Below are 16299 nucleotides of genomic sequence, written 5' to 3' on the forward strand. Positions count from 1 at the left end.
GAAGGGATTTTGAACCAAACGTAGTAATAATTTAGATTGTTTTCAAAAATTATATTTTTTTGAAGAATTTTTAATACGAATCTTTTCGTTTTAAAATTTAGAGTTGTGAGATGTAATTTTACCAGGAATGAGCTCCATAGAATTCAGGGCTCATGATCCCAAAGGCATAAAGTGGAAATGGTGAAGAGGGCAAAAGCACAGACCATCACATGCAAAAAGGGTTAATTCAATCAATGACACCCATTCGTTTCTTTATAGGTTCATCACTTTTTGGGATGCGAGCGTACATTTGTTTTCCTATTTTAATTATAATATCGAACACTCCTTTATCTTCACTATGATATTTGCTTGTTAGATAACGCAATAGCCAAAGAAAAATATCACACACTCTTAATCCACGACCACCCGATAGAGACTTTGTTCGCTCCTGGGAATCAATCATATTATGTAAGACCCTATCCTCACATGTTTTTTTGGTCATCGTTGTGGGTTTCAACTTTCGTGTCTCTCTGATCTCTGCTTTGATTTAGATCTTTGCCGACACAAACTGTTATATATTCGGCTTTTTTGAGTGATCCAAAGAAAGATCAAGCACTATGAATAAGGACTAAATGTCAACGTTCGTGTCTTCCTGATCAGCCTGGCTATTTCACATTTGCAACACAAATAATATGAATTGAAAGCCTAAAAGCACTCATCGTGTCACACCACACAACTTAACTTTTGTGAAGCTTTGGTCTGTGTGGTCACACTCTGATCTGCTCAATATCTTAGCCCCCAACTCAGCTTTGTTTCTTCATAACCCTACTCACTATCAAGCTTTTTCCCTTTTCTGGGTCCGAATAAATCTGGGGTCCCTTAAAATCTGTCAAACTGTGAAAGAAAAAACAAAGCCACCCACTATGCCTTACCTCTTACCAGCCACATTAACTCAGCTTCTGCTTCTGATAAGTTTTCGTTGAATTACGCTGGCTATATTGTGAATGTAGATCTTGGGAAGGGTAAAACAGCTAGTAAATCATGCTAGTACTAGATAGTGAGAGAGAAGTCGTGATCCTTCTTTGCTGTGAGAACTGAGAAATGGTCCTGAAGGCTGATATATAAAATAAAGGCCCTTCCAAATAGGACCACTTCAAATGATCCAACGGGAGGCAGGACCAACTGAATGGACTAATAGACTGAGTTATAGCTTTCCCCTTATCTAACACAACCAACAATGGCCTCAAACTGTTGAACTAAATTGTCTCATGCAGAGAGTTACTCTCTAACATTGGGAGTTATTAGTATGCTTACCAACAAAGAAGTTAAGGCCTTTTTTGTGGAATAGTACAGTTATATTGGATTCTGATATTTGGTTGCAATAAGGTCAACGTCTGGTAGGAAATGCCAAGTTGGCTGTGCTTTGATTGGAAAATAGAAATGGTCCCTGAATATTTACAAAGTTTCTGATATGACTCTCCGTTCTTGCCGGCTGCTTCTGGACAAATGCGCATGCTCGTTTCTCTGTAGTCTCCATCAACCTCTGCATGTGGTGAGAAACACTTCTCTTATCTTTGTCTATGGCAGCCATCTTGAGTTCATGTTTTTTGATAAAATAAAAATGTTTCTAGAAAGCTCGCAATCACATCAGGCTATCAATACGTAATCAGAAAACAGAAGGCCCGGCAAAAGAACAGGCTATGATCGGAAAGAACCTTCAAACCAAGGGGCTACCCAAAAACAAAAAATCGGAACTAAAGAAATAGGGTTTCGCATGCGTTCGTAGGCCCAGAAAGAAAAGCATACCCATTTGATGGTCCTTAGCTGCGAGGGCATGTGATATTGTCTTGAAGAAAGGTCACCACACGAAGTCTTTGCTAGGTTCAGGCACATAAGCAGCAAGACGATCAATTCGTAAATTGAGCGAGTCAATAGATGGGATGACAAGACTTTCATCCATAACACCATTAAACATTAACTTCTACAAATTCCCCTGGGGATGCAATTAGATAGGATGATAATGAATTTCTTCCGTTTCCAAATGCCTATCATTCAATCCAATTAACGAAACCCTCAGCTGTTCTTGGCTTTGGAAAATATCTGAGCAGCTTAATGTCACTTATTCTGCCCAAATCTACTGTGCATGGGTTGGCAGAAACATCAAGTCTAATATTAACTCAACCACGTTAATTCCCCTAATAGGTTTTGGACCCCCCCCTTTTTTTTCTCACTTGCAAAATTAGGTTATTTGTGTCTAGCTAATTTTGTTCCGAAATTCATGCTAAATATATGTATGACTTCTAGATTAAGCTTATTGACTAGTCTTTTAGTTTGTGCGTGTGGCTAAGCAGATAGAGGTTAGAAGCAGAGGGAGGAGATCAGATAACTTTTTTTTTTAGCCTTCTTGGTAAATGGTCTTTAGGGTTTGCGGACCCTTGACAAAAAAGCTGTCGAAATTATTTTCCGCAGGACTAGACTTCATGGGAGTAACATATGAAGGACCCAACAGATGAAGTCCAGAGAAATGGTCCCCCCATATATCATATGTATACTCATCAGCATGCCCTGTCTCTTGTGCCTGGACAGTTTTTTCGTTCTCAGGTTTGGATCCCGGAGCTCGCGCATATGGACGAACAGTTGACGTTGATGCCAAGGAGGACGAAGGTTCAGCAGGCAGGGGAAAAGTAGCAGAAGGAATCTCAACAGGTTTATTAGCAGCTATTATTGAAGTTGAATGCAGCAGCCCTTGAGGAGAAGACATGTTTCCCTGGCACTTCACCGGAACCTTAATAGCAGAAACAGGCGCTTGATCATTGTCAGAATGATTGTTAGCCTCTTGAGTAATCGAACAACGAGACTCGGGCTGCTCCGCCTCAGGAGACAATGACCAGTTGCATTTAGATGTTGCAGATATGACTGGAGATAGAGGAGAAGAGGGTGTAGAATTCCCACTGTGACTACTTGAAACTTCAGATAATGATGCTAGTTTTGCAGAAAGACTCTTCCTCTTCCTCCTCCTTCCCTTTTCTTTTCCAGTTTTGACCATGAGATTATTCCCGGGTTGCAATGCTTCCGCTGTGTCAGAGCTCTGAGTTATGGTAGATGGCAATTTTCTTTCATTTGGAGCATCCAACAATTGACTGGTCTGTTTACCGTTTTTCAGAGTTTGCGTCTGATATTGAGACATTCCAAGTGAGTTTGAGTCTTTTCCAACTGAGCATAACAGATTATTCATCTTATCACACATCGATAACCTACTCTTTCTCTGATTATGATGCAGAAGGGTTTTACCAGCATTTTTCACAGTGGTGGGGATATTGTTATTGTCATCACCCTTACACATGAAGTCCAAGGAGCCATGTGCAGTGGTTTGAGGAAATATGATGCAGAATACCACATAAAGTAAGGATGTAAGGAGAAAGAATCCCAGAAAGAGTTTTTTCACTCGCACCCAAAACATGGATTTCTTGCAGTTACTCAGCATATCATGAGGGAAACTTGCCTTCATGGGTAACAGAAAAATACCAGTAGCCAAGGCAAGTTCAAGATCACGATGCACCATGGCTGCAGAAAAATCACTTTGGTAAGATATCAGAAGCTCCGTTGACTCCCCAGGTTCCAAAACAAAACCTCTACAAGAATGAACCATAAAACCATCCAATCCACATTCCCTCCCAGAAACTCTGATACCTAACACCTCCAATGGTAAGTCTCCTGTGTTCTTGGCATAGAGCTCTTTCACTAATGAATGTGAACAGGCTGAAGCCATCTCTTTAACGTGAAGTAAGGCATATGGAAGAGAAAGATTGAGGTGCCCGGCCATTTCAATATCAAAATTTAAACTCTGAACAGGCTCAGACTTCTCAAGCATGACTAGGGAAACTGACCCTCCAAATCCCCTTAGAGATAACCACTCAACGCCTGAAAGGTTGTTCCTTATCAATGCTGAACCACTCCACCCACATCTATCTGATGGGTAAAAAATTATTGGCCCTAAAGATACACGACCATAAGGGTGTACAAAAGCCTTTGTTACTGCAGCCTCAGGTACTGAGAATCCATACTTTGTTGGAGTTGTGGACTCATCTAAAACCAAATTACCAGACGAAGATGGGCTTACTAATCCATCTGGACCCCTGCATTCATCAATTATTTCTCCAGCATTCAAGATAAGCTGCATTACAACTGGATGCTCACTAGGGTTTTTTACAGTGATCCACTGGGGGACAAAACTTCCAACTTGAATCACTGGGAATAACACATCAAGGTTTTCAAGCACAGACATGCCACTTGTTTTCCCTTGAGACATCCAGTTTCCAAGAACTAATTCATCAACATCTGCTGTCCCTATATCCTGCAGAAGCAAATGACAGAAAATTTTAGTTTCTATGATGAGAAAAATGAGTAAAACTAAATATATCTTTAGGCAAAATAATTAAACCTAAGTAGTACGTGGTAAGGATTTGACTTGGCGCATATTTTCCATGCACACCAGTATGGCAATGAGGCGGTTAAAATTGGCAAATAAAGTAAGGATTCTTTTTTCTTTTTTGGGCTGGGGGTGCTCAAGAGAACGCAAGAAGCATTATCAGTGCCTATCTGGAAGCAGATGCCCACAAGATCCTGGAGGACATTTCTGCCTATTATATAATTTATGGGCTTAAAGCATCCAAACTCAAGCCATCAGTATTAAGAGAGATGTCCACTTTTATTTGTATTGGAAACAATAATGTAGAGTAATAGTAAAGACTATTCATTTTATCACTGGTTTGCCTTTATAAAATTTGTCAATCATTATACAAAAAATTGCACAGGATCTTGGTCCTTGAGCACTACTGTGGCGTCTTATCCCAAAAAAATCATCCACGATCTTAAATCTCCAGGCTTGGCACCTTAGATCTCGAATAAAATAAGACTTGGATTCTTAAAATGACCCTGGACAGATCCATTGTTAGCCTGAAGTGAACAAAATCATCCATTCATTTGCACGCTCCTAACACCAAATCCATGCGAGACAAATAACTCGCGAAAGGAAATGCTCAAGGAGCATCAATTAACAGTAACTGTCTACCTTAATATTTTATGAAAGAATGTCCATCGGAACAACTATAAATTTCATGCAGCGCATGGAAGCAAACATGCTACCATATTTAGATAATACGTATGTACTTGTGTGCATACATACATGCATACAAACATCTACATATATATTTCTCCATTCAAGAGACTCACTACTCTAAATATATATCTCAGTGTTGAATCAGCAATTGTGTCCAAATAGGAAGGAGAAAGAATCTGCATACCTTAACATGTGGTGGCACTTCCATGCTTCTGGCCACATAACCTGCCCCTAGATCTCCCAATTCGATGTACTTAGTCTCATGCTCTAATCCAATAGATGAAAGCCAGCGATCACCAAAACATATATGTAGTATGTTCTCACACTGAATTTCAATTTGGGTACTAGTTGAGTCATTTGTAAGAATGAGAAGCTTGCAGTTATCTCGCAAGTTAGACTCTCCAGGTGACAAGTCAAGTAATTTGGTGCGCAGCTGACTACAATAAATAATTGCAACTTGTGTAACTGTGCTGGGGAAAAGTAGCAAGCCTTCCACATATTTGATGTGAAAAATCTGAGAGTCAGCAACTTCTACAATTTTAACAAAGCTTGAAAGATAAGGGGCATCATTTCTTATGGAGATAATGATAACAGTTTCACCACCATCACATGGAGTTAGAGCCTCGAGACTTGCTGAAATATGTATACCAACAGTGTCACGGGCAGAATTGCTAACTACTGCAGCCTCAATAGGAACCATGATAGTATCAGACTGTTCTTGTGAAGATCTGAGTAAATGCAGGCAAAATGCACCAAATACTTTTCCCTCCGTTCCCACAGAAATATCTATCTCTAGGAGAGTTTCAGAGCTATGTGGACTAACCTCCCAGTTTCGATGGGGCCTAATTGCTACGACAGGTGAATCAATTTGGCCACTCTTCACAACCAATCGATCCTTAATAATCGGGAAGAGTAGGTTATCAAAAGCATGAATATTATTTATACTACAAATTGCTTCGGTTTCAACAGAATTATGCCCCAATGAAACTGAAATCCAAGCAGTTATTTCATCAACATATATGGTTTCATCAAAGGAGTTGAACAACGAAAAATTCTTGCTCAACATTCCACCGGGGGAAATTTCCAGACCTAGCAGGGGCTGAATACCATAGGGAGATTCAGTCGCATACCCTTTAGCCTCCACAAAGAATCCGCCATAACTTGTTTGCAAAATCAAGTGAGCTGAAGACAGGCCCAGGCATCTAGGGAAGAAAACAAAAGAAATAACAACTGATTCACCCGGAACTAGTGAAATTTCACTGAAGTTACAAGGATAAAACTGTGTGTCAGTACTGAAGGGCTCATAAAGGTGTAATACACTGTCAGTGCATGTATTTTCCACAGTTATGAAAGCCACTGAAGCAGAATACATGTACTTTTGTCCCCAGTCCAGCACAGTAGGGCCAATTCTTACATTGGGTGAGAAGAAACTGGATTCAACCATCTTGGAGTTCTTTGGCGAGGAAGGTATTGCCTTCTGCCAAAATAAAGCTCCTCCACAGGAAGAAAGATCATCTTTATGACCACCCTCAGTTTCAAATAATGGAGCATCATTAATTCCTTCTCTTGAGTTCAAAGAGCAAGAAACGACTCCCCCGTTAAGTAGCTCAAACATACCATAGTCAGATGACCAACTTCTGTTACTTGCCTGGTGGCTATCTTGAGTTAGTTCTACGCCAAATGGACCATTGTACTTACTACTAGAATCTTCTAAAGAAGCTTCTTTCAGACTTCTCTGTTGGTCTGAATATCCAGATATTGTCGAAGGAAAGCAGAATGTATGAGTATTTCGGCACATGCTTTCAATACTATTGTGGGCAGTTGGAACCCCATAGCCCACATTAGTGTCACTATCGAAGCTATCTGAAAAATCCAACTTGTAACCTTCCCCAAATGACACACAAGCATCACATTCTGGCTGATTTTGTATCCAATTCGCACAGTATGGTCCATAATCAGCAAAGCAATAGAAGGAACATAACAGAACCACAAAACAGTAGAATGTTTTGGCTGGGTGTGATAATCCCCTGTTTGAAACACAAATAGATGTAAGATTTTTTTAAAACTCTACAGATGCAACATTACAGAACAATTGCAGCATAGTATCCAAAATCCAAGTCCAAATGAGAAAATAAAAAAGGGGAAAAAAATGAGAGTAAAATTACAATAGATAAAGCAACCAAATTTTTAGCGGTAATTATTTCCCCTTGCATCCATTTCGGTTAAACACCGGGTGGAATATTGCGTTTAAGAGACAAACATTACAAAGGAAATGAAATTAAAAGTTATCAACACATGGTATAGAACACATAGTATAGATAGATGTAACAAATGTAAACAATAGAAAGCTTGAAGGAGGAGTAGGCCCCATGAACATTATGCCACCAAAAGTTAGCCAGATGCAGTTAGAGCATTCATTGAAAAAAAAATTAATAACTAAATAACTGAATTATACACTTACTTCATGTGTTTAACGTTAGATATCAAACAACATATAAAAAAGCCGAAAAGAGGAAAAATATCTAGAAGCAATGAACTAGGAATCAAGCTTGCATGCCCGAATTAGAAGCCACAGTAATACTTATATGCACCGTTAAGCACAAATTTAAAAAAAATTAAGGGATTGACACACCACATGACAAAACCAACCCTCAATAAGACCGCAATAACTCAGTCAACGAAAAAGAACTCGCGAAATTGCAATCGCTTCCTTAAACAGAGCGCTCTACTCCAAACGCCCCCGAATGATTAACCCAAATAAAAATAACCCACTCCACACGTTCAATCCGGGGGAAAATCATATACCTTCTTTCATCGGTCTCAATAAAAATAGTAAAGATTTAACTAAAATGAAGAAGAAGAGGAGGAGGAGGAGGAGGAGGAGGCTATAACTAGTAACAAAAAAGTCATAGGAACCTGATTACAAAAACAAGTCCTCAACTTCCAATAAATGGCAAAAAGATTGAAAATTTACACAATATAGGAAACCATGGACAAGGAACATGTGAAGACAAAGCAAAGATACTGAAAGCATATTTTTTTAAAGCCATAAAAAGCAAAGCTGACGATGAAGGTAACTAGGAATGAGGAGAGTGGTGGGAATACCGGTGGAAGAGCATACAGAGTAGCTTGAAGGCCCTGATGATTAGGGTTATGAGCTCCATGATAGAGAGAGAGCAACCCATAAGACGAAAGACCAATATTTTTGGGTTGCTCTGACTGCGCTTAGAACCCAAGCACACCCATAGCTGCGAATGAATGGTCCCAGAGAAACAGCGAAACTCAACGACAGGAAAGAACAGAGTAAAAAGAGCCAGAATTTACAGTCCCAGGGCGGAAACGACGTCGCAAGCTTAGTTTCCGCTGGTAAAGGAAATGGGTTGAGCCATTGTAAGGGTCCAGGTTTAGGGTTATGGCTGAGGTCAGGAAAGGATGGGACCTGACTACCTGGTGGCTAGTACTATTACTATCCTTCTCATTCTTCTCTGATTTTTGTTTTGGGATAAGGGTGGTAAGGTCATTTGACCGAAAGGTGGACGAGAGAAACTAGGAAGAGCGGCTCCTCGACTTTTCCAAGATGATGCTCTAAATTAAAATACTTAAACTACATGTTACTTTGCTATATGCTCTTTCTTTTTTTTGGGTCTGATGTTACTTTGCTATATCAATGACACAAAATCAAATGTGTTTCGCGTGGCTGCGGAGCTTTGTGTCTTTTTCAACTGTTTGATAATATAGATGTCTTTTAAATGATTTGAAAGTTTATAATCTTCATTATTATTTAAGATTTCGAAAAATCACTTTTTTATCTTCAGTGGGTTCTTTCATGCGGTCAAATATAACTCGTCATTTTTATTAATATATTATATCTTATCATAATTATAAGATTTATTTGTAATTTATAAATAAGATTTTATAAATATGACCGGAGATAGTATTATATATGCTTTACTATTTTTTTTAAAGTTATGATTATAATTTAATCATTTTTTAAAAAAAAAAACTTACTTCAAGTTGCTTATATCTATTCTATCAAATTCTTTAATCACACATGATTATATGCACCTTTTTTTTGGTTTCATATACATTTATAATTAAATGTTATTAAATGCTTATATTTTAAAAATATGACACATGGTCATGTGTAATTAAAAAAACTTGACACAATAAATATTAGAAACTTAATGTAAGTATTGTTTTAGTGTATATTTATTGGGGGAGCATTTAATGCAATCGATGCCCGCGGTTATGATTTTCCTCACTACTCACTTATAATTAGCTCAGATACAGCTATTCAAGTTTTTTTTTCAAAAAAATTACAATTGAAGCCGCGTGGCAAACGTAGAAGGTGCCAGTTATCCACATGTCACAATCACATATTTGCATTTGCATGCCTTATAATAAAAAGTTTGTAAGTTCGAATCTCACAATAGATGCAAAAAGTATGTACATTTTGTGTATTATGGTTATTATTTTTAACACTTGACACCCTAGTTGTATCAAGATGTCAAATTTTAAAAGCTCATGATATTTGCACACTTTTATGTTAAGCACAATTGGACTTATTTGCATAATTAAATACTTAATATAAAAATGTGCATAAGCTGGGCTTATTTTGGCTTGGTTTTGGACGAATTGTGGATTTATCATAGTTCCTTCGTTTGATCTTTTAAGAGGAATCAATCCAAAAGGCCAACGTCCCTTTCAAATGGGAAAGAAAACACAATGTTAACACGACAATACAACATGAAAATGCACTTATACTTCAACAAGAGATAAAGTTGGCCAAGATCACGCAACTAGGAAAAGCTAGCTAGTGCAAATTTTGTAAATCCAAGACACGTAGTTACATCACATGGTGTCAATTTTTATAGAAAGATCTTGAATTATATGTATGCTTGTCTTAGTCGCTATATATGCCACCATTATTGGGGATACATCCTAGCTAGGAGTTACTTTGAAGATGATTTTAGGCAAAGAGATGCTATACATTGAAAGCTAACGATTGCTTTTTCCCTTCATTTTTTTATGGAATGTTTTATTAGTTTTACTTTGCAAATGCTTGTCATATGGACCCGTTAGGTGATTTTCCCTAAGAAGAACCGATGAAATATAATACTACTTCTGGTTCTAATTATAAGACCTCGTTTATAGATTATAAATAAAATCTTATAATTAAAATCGGAGATAATAGGTTTTAAGCCTTGGAGCCTGTAAATCAAGAAAAATGATCAACTTCTAACCCACAAAAAAAAACGCCATTTAAGAAATCTTACTGTAAGATGCCACATCAATGTGTATCATTCCTAGTTAAGTTGAATCTTGTACTCTAGGAAGAACACAAGCAATATAGTGAAAAACGTACTCATGAATAATTAGAATAGCATAGCGAATAGCATCTAATTGAATTAGCAAATGATCGTGCAATTATTTGAATAAGTGATCCCTATTTTCACAAATGCTGTTCGGTTCAATCACAAGTTTAATCACAAATGATTGGAACAATTAACTGAGTGGCCACTATTTTCACAAGTACCCACTGATTCAATTACAAGTTAAATGACAAGGACAGTATAATAAATAATACTCCTCCAATTTTTAATATAAGACCTAATTGTTGAGTTGATTTAGGTCATAAATATAAGATCTATTTTTCATATTTATCAGTTTTTCCTAAATTACCTTTATTGATCTCCCTCAACCATAATTAAATAAAAAAAAGAGAAAGAATATTAAGAAAGATGATTATGATGTTTAGAAAAAAAACATATCATATTTTTATAATTAACCAACTTACCTAACTTCTTTAATCTAATTAAATTAGTTAAATAGGTCTTATATTAAGGGCGGAAGAGTAATAATTGACTAGCAAATGACTAATCCATCTAAATGAGTGACTATTATTTCTTACTTAAAATTTGTCAATATATAAGCACAGAAGCTGGGGCTTTTTTAATCCAAGAGTCAAATCCTTTAATCACCTTGAAAGAAAAATTCTAAACCATTTTTCATCAAAGGCAATTTTGACTGTGCTCAATATCCGTTGTTATTTTATGAACAGATATTCAAAAATTATAAAAAGTCAAGGGAGTCAATTCCTGTGTCATACCCGATTAAAATATATATATCATCACATTGAATAAGAGAAATAAGATACTTAAAAAAATGCACATTCTAAACCATTTTTCAAATAAGGTGGCCAAATTACCTATTACGTACATTTTCATATAATTTATTTTGAAAAAAAATCCGAAATGAAATTGTTAAAAAACTGTCTTGACCGAACTACCTACCAACCATGCCCCAAATTATTTTAGCCAGCCCATGTGTTTGCGTTTTCTTCTTATTCTCATCTGCATACCTGCATTTTGGTTTTTCAATTTGAAAGGAAGGAAAAATGAGCGATCTTATGTCCAAAGTAGTCAAATGATTAGGAACATAGTATATACCTTCACACACGATACCTCTGATGATAGATATAAAAGTTAGTTAAAGATTTAATTTAATCTAAATATACGATCAAATCTATTTGTCTTTTATATTAATTTTTTTAAAAAATAATTCTCATAATGATTACACATATTAAAATATGGGGCTAAAGTATACTTTTGGTTTTTTAACTTCGCATAAGTTTTCATTTTGGTCCCTTAACTTTATAAAATAAATTTTTAGTCCTCTAACCCTAAAACCATTAATAAAAAATAATGATATTAAGCTCTTAAATATTAATAAAATATTACTAAATGCTATAATATTAAGTTTAATTTTTAAAATAACTATGATTGTTACAAAAAATCCTCATTTAAAACTAATAATTTTGAGATTAAATGACTAAAAGTATACTTTTTAAAGTTAATGGATCAAATTAAAACCTTATATAGAGTTAAAAGACAAAATATATACTTTAGCCTGAAATATTGTCATTATTAATACATATGATAAACCAGAATATTTTAAAAAAGATAAGACTCATTTATTATAAATATTTAAGTTAATTAATTTTTTTAATTTTATAAATTAGTTATTTAATTTTTTGTATTAAGAGCGTGTGTGCGCGTATATTATACTCCATTTGACTTGGTTTGCTCCAAGCTTCCAACAATGCGTCCTAGCCCTGTTTTATGAGGACGGACCCGTAGCCAGACACGACATATTGTATGACATAAGACCATAATGGGTTGTGTAATTAAAAGTTGAACTTACTGTGTTCAACTATATGTTTTCAAACTAAAATTAAGTTCAGACTTCTCATCTTAAGTATATCAGTTCAAAAAGATATTGTCAGATTTAAATATAATAATTTAATTTAATTTATTTTTTAAATTCATAATTTTTTTCAAAATATTTCTATTAATTATAAATATAAGAGGTCTTCAATTTAACTAATTTTTTTATGCTAAAGTATTTTTTAGCCCTTTAATTTTACACAAGATTTTATTTTGGTCCATTAACTTTAAAAAGTAAACTTTTAGTCCTCTAATCATAAAATTATTAACAAAAATAATGATATTGAGCTCTTAAATGCTAATAAAACATTAATAATGCTAACATATCAAATTTAATATTTAAAAAATTATTATTGTTATAAAAAATCATTATTTAAAACTAATAATTTTGGGATTAAAAGATATACTTTTAAAAGTTAAGGGACTAAATTGAAACCTTAGGTGAAGTTAAAAAACCAAATATATGTTTTAGCCAAATTTTTAATATCTTAAATTAATTATCTAATTCTCATATAATTATAAAGATTGAAAGGTTTATTCTAAAAAAAAAAAGAAAAGGAGAAGAAACACAATCTTTTTGGCATAAAAGGCAAGATTATGCATCTTTTAAGTCGTAAGCCAAATAAATAACGTTGCGAGTCACCGTACCACTGGATATACCGAATCTAAGCTTGGTTTTAATTATCCAAAAAAAAAAAAAACTTACCAAGCAAACGAGGAGATGGAAAAATGGCAGAATGTTACAATTGGGAACACTCGTTATTCTTGCGTATTGAACAATAACAGAAGTGAGTTTTAATTTGAATCAAATTACTACCTCTCTGGTCCTTATTATAAGATCCCGTTTAACTTTTTGTTTGGTCCTAATTATAAGACCCCAATTTATTTTGTCTCTCATATTTATGCATTTTTTTTCAAAATAATCCTTCTAATAATGATAGTTCTAGCCAATACACTTAATTAACAAGGATATTTTAGGAATGACAACACTTATTTATTACAAATAACTAACTTAACTTACTTTCTTAATCTCCTCAAATAAATCAACTGGGTCTTATAATTAAGACCGGAGGTAGTAATCATTTTCCAGAGAGGTCGAAGCAGACGGGTCCAACAATAATGTTTGTTAATATTCAATTTGCAGTAGGGTCAGGAAAGAAAGCGACGCTTGATGTTTGTTTGGATATTAATTCATATTTGTACGCACTCCCTTGCCTTTCCAGATTTATCCTGTTCATCATCCACATACGCGTTGAAATTGACAATATAGTAGTACTACTATTGTATTATTGGCTGCGAAAATATGGCGTTTAATTTACGTTTGGGGGTAAACGTAAACGACACTGTGTCTGGATAGCCATAGAAATTTTCATTAAACATGTTCTATATAAATTGAGTCAAAACTCTTTTTATTTATTTATTTTATATTTTGTAAATCATTATTGAACTGGACTATCTTTCGGGAAATATAGCGGCGTTTCAAGTTTCCACCCCAAACGGCGTGCTGGAGACGCTGTCGCTGTCCCTATCAGTCAGGCTTCCAAATTCTTTCATTGGTTGCGTAACCCAGCGGGACGATAGGCCCCCGTGTCTCTGGATGGCGCCGCCGCCTGCCGCCTGCCGCCTGCCGCGAATATTTGTTCACCTCAGCCTCATCCCCGCCGACTGGGGATCATTGTCTATATTACGTGTCTCACTCTGCTGAAGTGGAATAAATATAGTTTTGAAAATAATTAATTATTCCACTAGATTGAAAATGTGTAACTTCGTCTTGCATACCTTACTCATTTCCAAACAAATCCAAATAAGTACTTTTAATTTCACACATAAATTAAAAATATTAATAACAAAATTTAGTCATAAAAATTAATTGGTGAAAGATATACTTATTTTAAATTGATTGAAAAATTTTCTTAAGTATAAGTTTTCTGTGCTTAAGTTTTTTTTCTTAGAAAAATAAGTTTAATACAAATCATAGTTTACGATTACTGCAAAATTATTATTATGTCTCAATTTTTTAAATTATGTGTATTTTTCTGTTGTTTAAAAACCTTAATTTTATCAAAATATGCCCTCGTAATTATTAAAACAAAACTGTGTCAAATCACTCAGAATGCTTAATGTAATTTTGTGAAGAAAATGTAAAGGCGCAGCCGCGTAGGACTGCGTCATGTTAACGTAGGAACGAGAATGACCAGTGAATTGAATTATGAAATATTCTTTTCGATCCTAAATATAAGAACTAGTTGACTAATTTGAACAGATTAAAAAAACATATTAAATTAATTATTCGTAATAAATAGGTATTGTCTTTTCTAAAATATCATTGCTAATCAATTTTGTTAGTTAGAACTATCATTATTAGAAAGACTATTTTAAATAAATAAATAAATATAAAAAATAAAGTAAATTGATGTTTTATATTTAGAATAAAATAAAAATTAAATAATATCATATATTAAGAACAGAAAGTAAAGTAGTATTGTAATAATATAGATATGGATTTATGGAAATATCCAACTCATTGAGAGTGAAAAAATATTAATATATGTCTGCATCTAACGGCTCCACTGGAAGTGTATGTCTGCGGTGACGTGACTGTGATTTGATCTAATGTTAACCTAATTCACCACTTTCAGGTTTCAGATATGAACATAATCACCAAAAGTTACAAATCAAAAAAGTCAAATTCAAACAATGAAAAATCTCTTCCTCATCGCTAGTCACGATCTTCTTTGGTTCTCTCCACTCGACTGGTAATGTCTATATATAGTTTGAATTAGTCTAACTAGAAGCAACTAAGTCATTTTTATTATTATGTTCAAAGATATATATATATATATATATATCAAAGTTCTATTTTTGTTTTCCTGGATTATTTAAAAATGATCAGTTTCTGAATTTTTTTATCACTGGCGGACAGATCTTACGAATGAATTTGAGAGCGCAGAAAGTTTTATCCTAAGCTCCTCGGATGGTTCTGGCGTTAAGGCATAGAACCCAGAGGGCCGGAAAGACGGCTAAATTTAGAACTGCAATTTAATGGAGACAGAGATGATTAAAGGAGCGAAAGGGACCAATAAGAACTAAATGGCCTGATGCCCAAATTACTCTATATTCATAGGTCTTAGCAGTTAGGTGAGTAGTTATGATTTATTTACTCTCACTTACTACTACTATTTTGCTGATAACAAAAATAAATATTACATTTTAGGTTGCTAATTGAAAATTAGGGTAAAAATTGGAATTAAAATTGAAAAAATTTATTAAAAAAATGTTTGGTACAAAGGATTACTTTTACCTTAGGATTGGATAAACTCGTACAAGCAAGATTAAAAAATATCATGAGAGGAGATAGTATTACTCAACCCTATTTACTGTTGTATTTGGATTAGTATTTGAAATCACTCATAAGCATATTTGACAGAAACCGAGATATAACTCTTCTCACATATTATCTTATTTAACAAACAATCTCCTATACTAAACACTCTTCTATAATTTTTTCTCAATCTCAATCACCAATTCTACCTCTCATCTTTAATGCTTTCTGCTTCTGCTGAAGACCTTGTTTCAAATGAGTGACATCAATTAAGATATACAGTATATCCTTAAGTTCATTATTTGACCACTCCTTCCGTAACATCACAGCGACGCATGATAAACGGATAATATCACTATACGTATGCATTATTATCATTTATGTTTTATATATATTGTTTTCCCCGTCCATTTCTCAGTTGGTGCCCTTAAATAATGATAATAAAAAAGTAAAGATGCAACAATACTAGGGAAATATTAATTGGAGAAATTTCACTGTAGGACCGCAGAAGACAAATAATTTCAAAGAGCCCCCAAAACTTTCTGAAACCTCACTGCAGGGACCAAGGGACCAATTTGATATTAATTTTTAGAGTGAGATTACAATAATATCCCCTCCCTTTTTATTTTATTAAAAAATAAATATTTACCGGA

The 16299-nt window shown here is 34.6% G+C and overlaps 1 protein-coding gene across 1 annotated transcript; it reads right to left on the bottom strand.

Annotated features, from left to right (window-relative positions):
- Positions 1–2008: 2008 nt before the first annotated feature.
- LOC114719176 (uncharacterized) lies at positions 2009–8447 on the bottom strand. The gene is made up of 3 exons (XM_028904639.1): positions 8204–8447; positions 5283–7125; positions 2009–4333 (listed from the first exon to the last, which is right to left on the bottom strand). Exons 1-3 carry the CDS (start codon positions 8281–8283, stop codon positions 2375–2377), a joined length of 3882 nt encoding a protein of 1293 aa, XP_028760472.1. The 5' UTR covers positions 8284–8447; the 3' UTR covers positions 2009–2374.
- Between the last annotated feature and the right edge of the window lie 7852 nt (positions 8448–16299).

The sequence above is a fragment of the Neltuma alba genome, unplaced genomic scaffold, assembly GCF_004799145.2.
Source record: "Neltuma alba isolate B1F8T4 unplaced genomic scaffold, ASM479914v2 tig00011896_pilon, whole genome shotgun sequence".
NCBI lineage: Eukaryota > Viridiplantae > Streptophyta > Magnoliopsida > Fabales > Fabaceae > Neltuma > Neltuma alba.

What these genes read in the sequence shown, in the direction of transcription:
- LOC114719176 (XM_028904639.1), bottom strand. Translation starts at nt 8,283, where the DNA reads ATGGGTTGCTCTCTCTCTATCATGGAGCTCATAACCCTAATCATCAGG. An exon ending in CTCTGTATGCTCTTCCACCG is followed by an intron (nt 7,126 to 8,203) that starts GTATTCCCACCA and finishes TGTTTCAAACAG; the next exon opens with GGGATTATCACACCCAGCCA. An exon ending in AAGTGCCACCACATGTTAAG is followed by an intron (nt 4,334 to 5,282) that starts GTATGCAGATTC and finishes TTGCTTCTGCAG; the next exon opens with GATATAGGGACAGCAGATGT.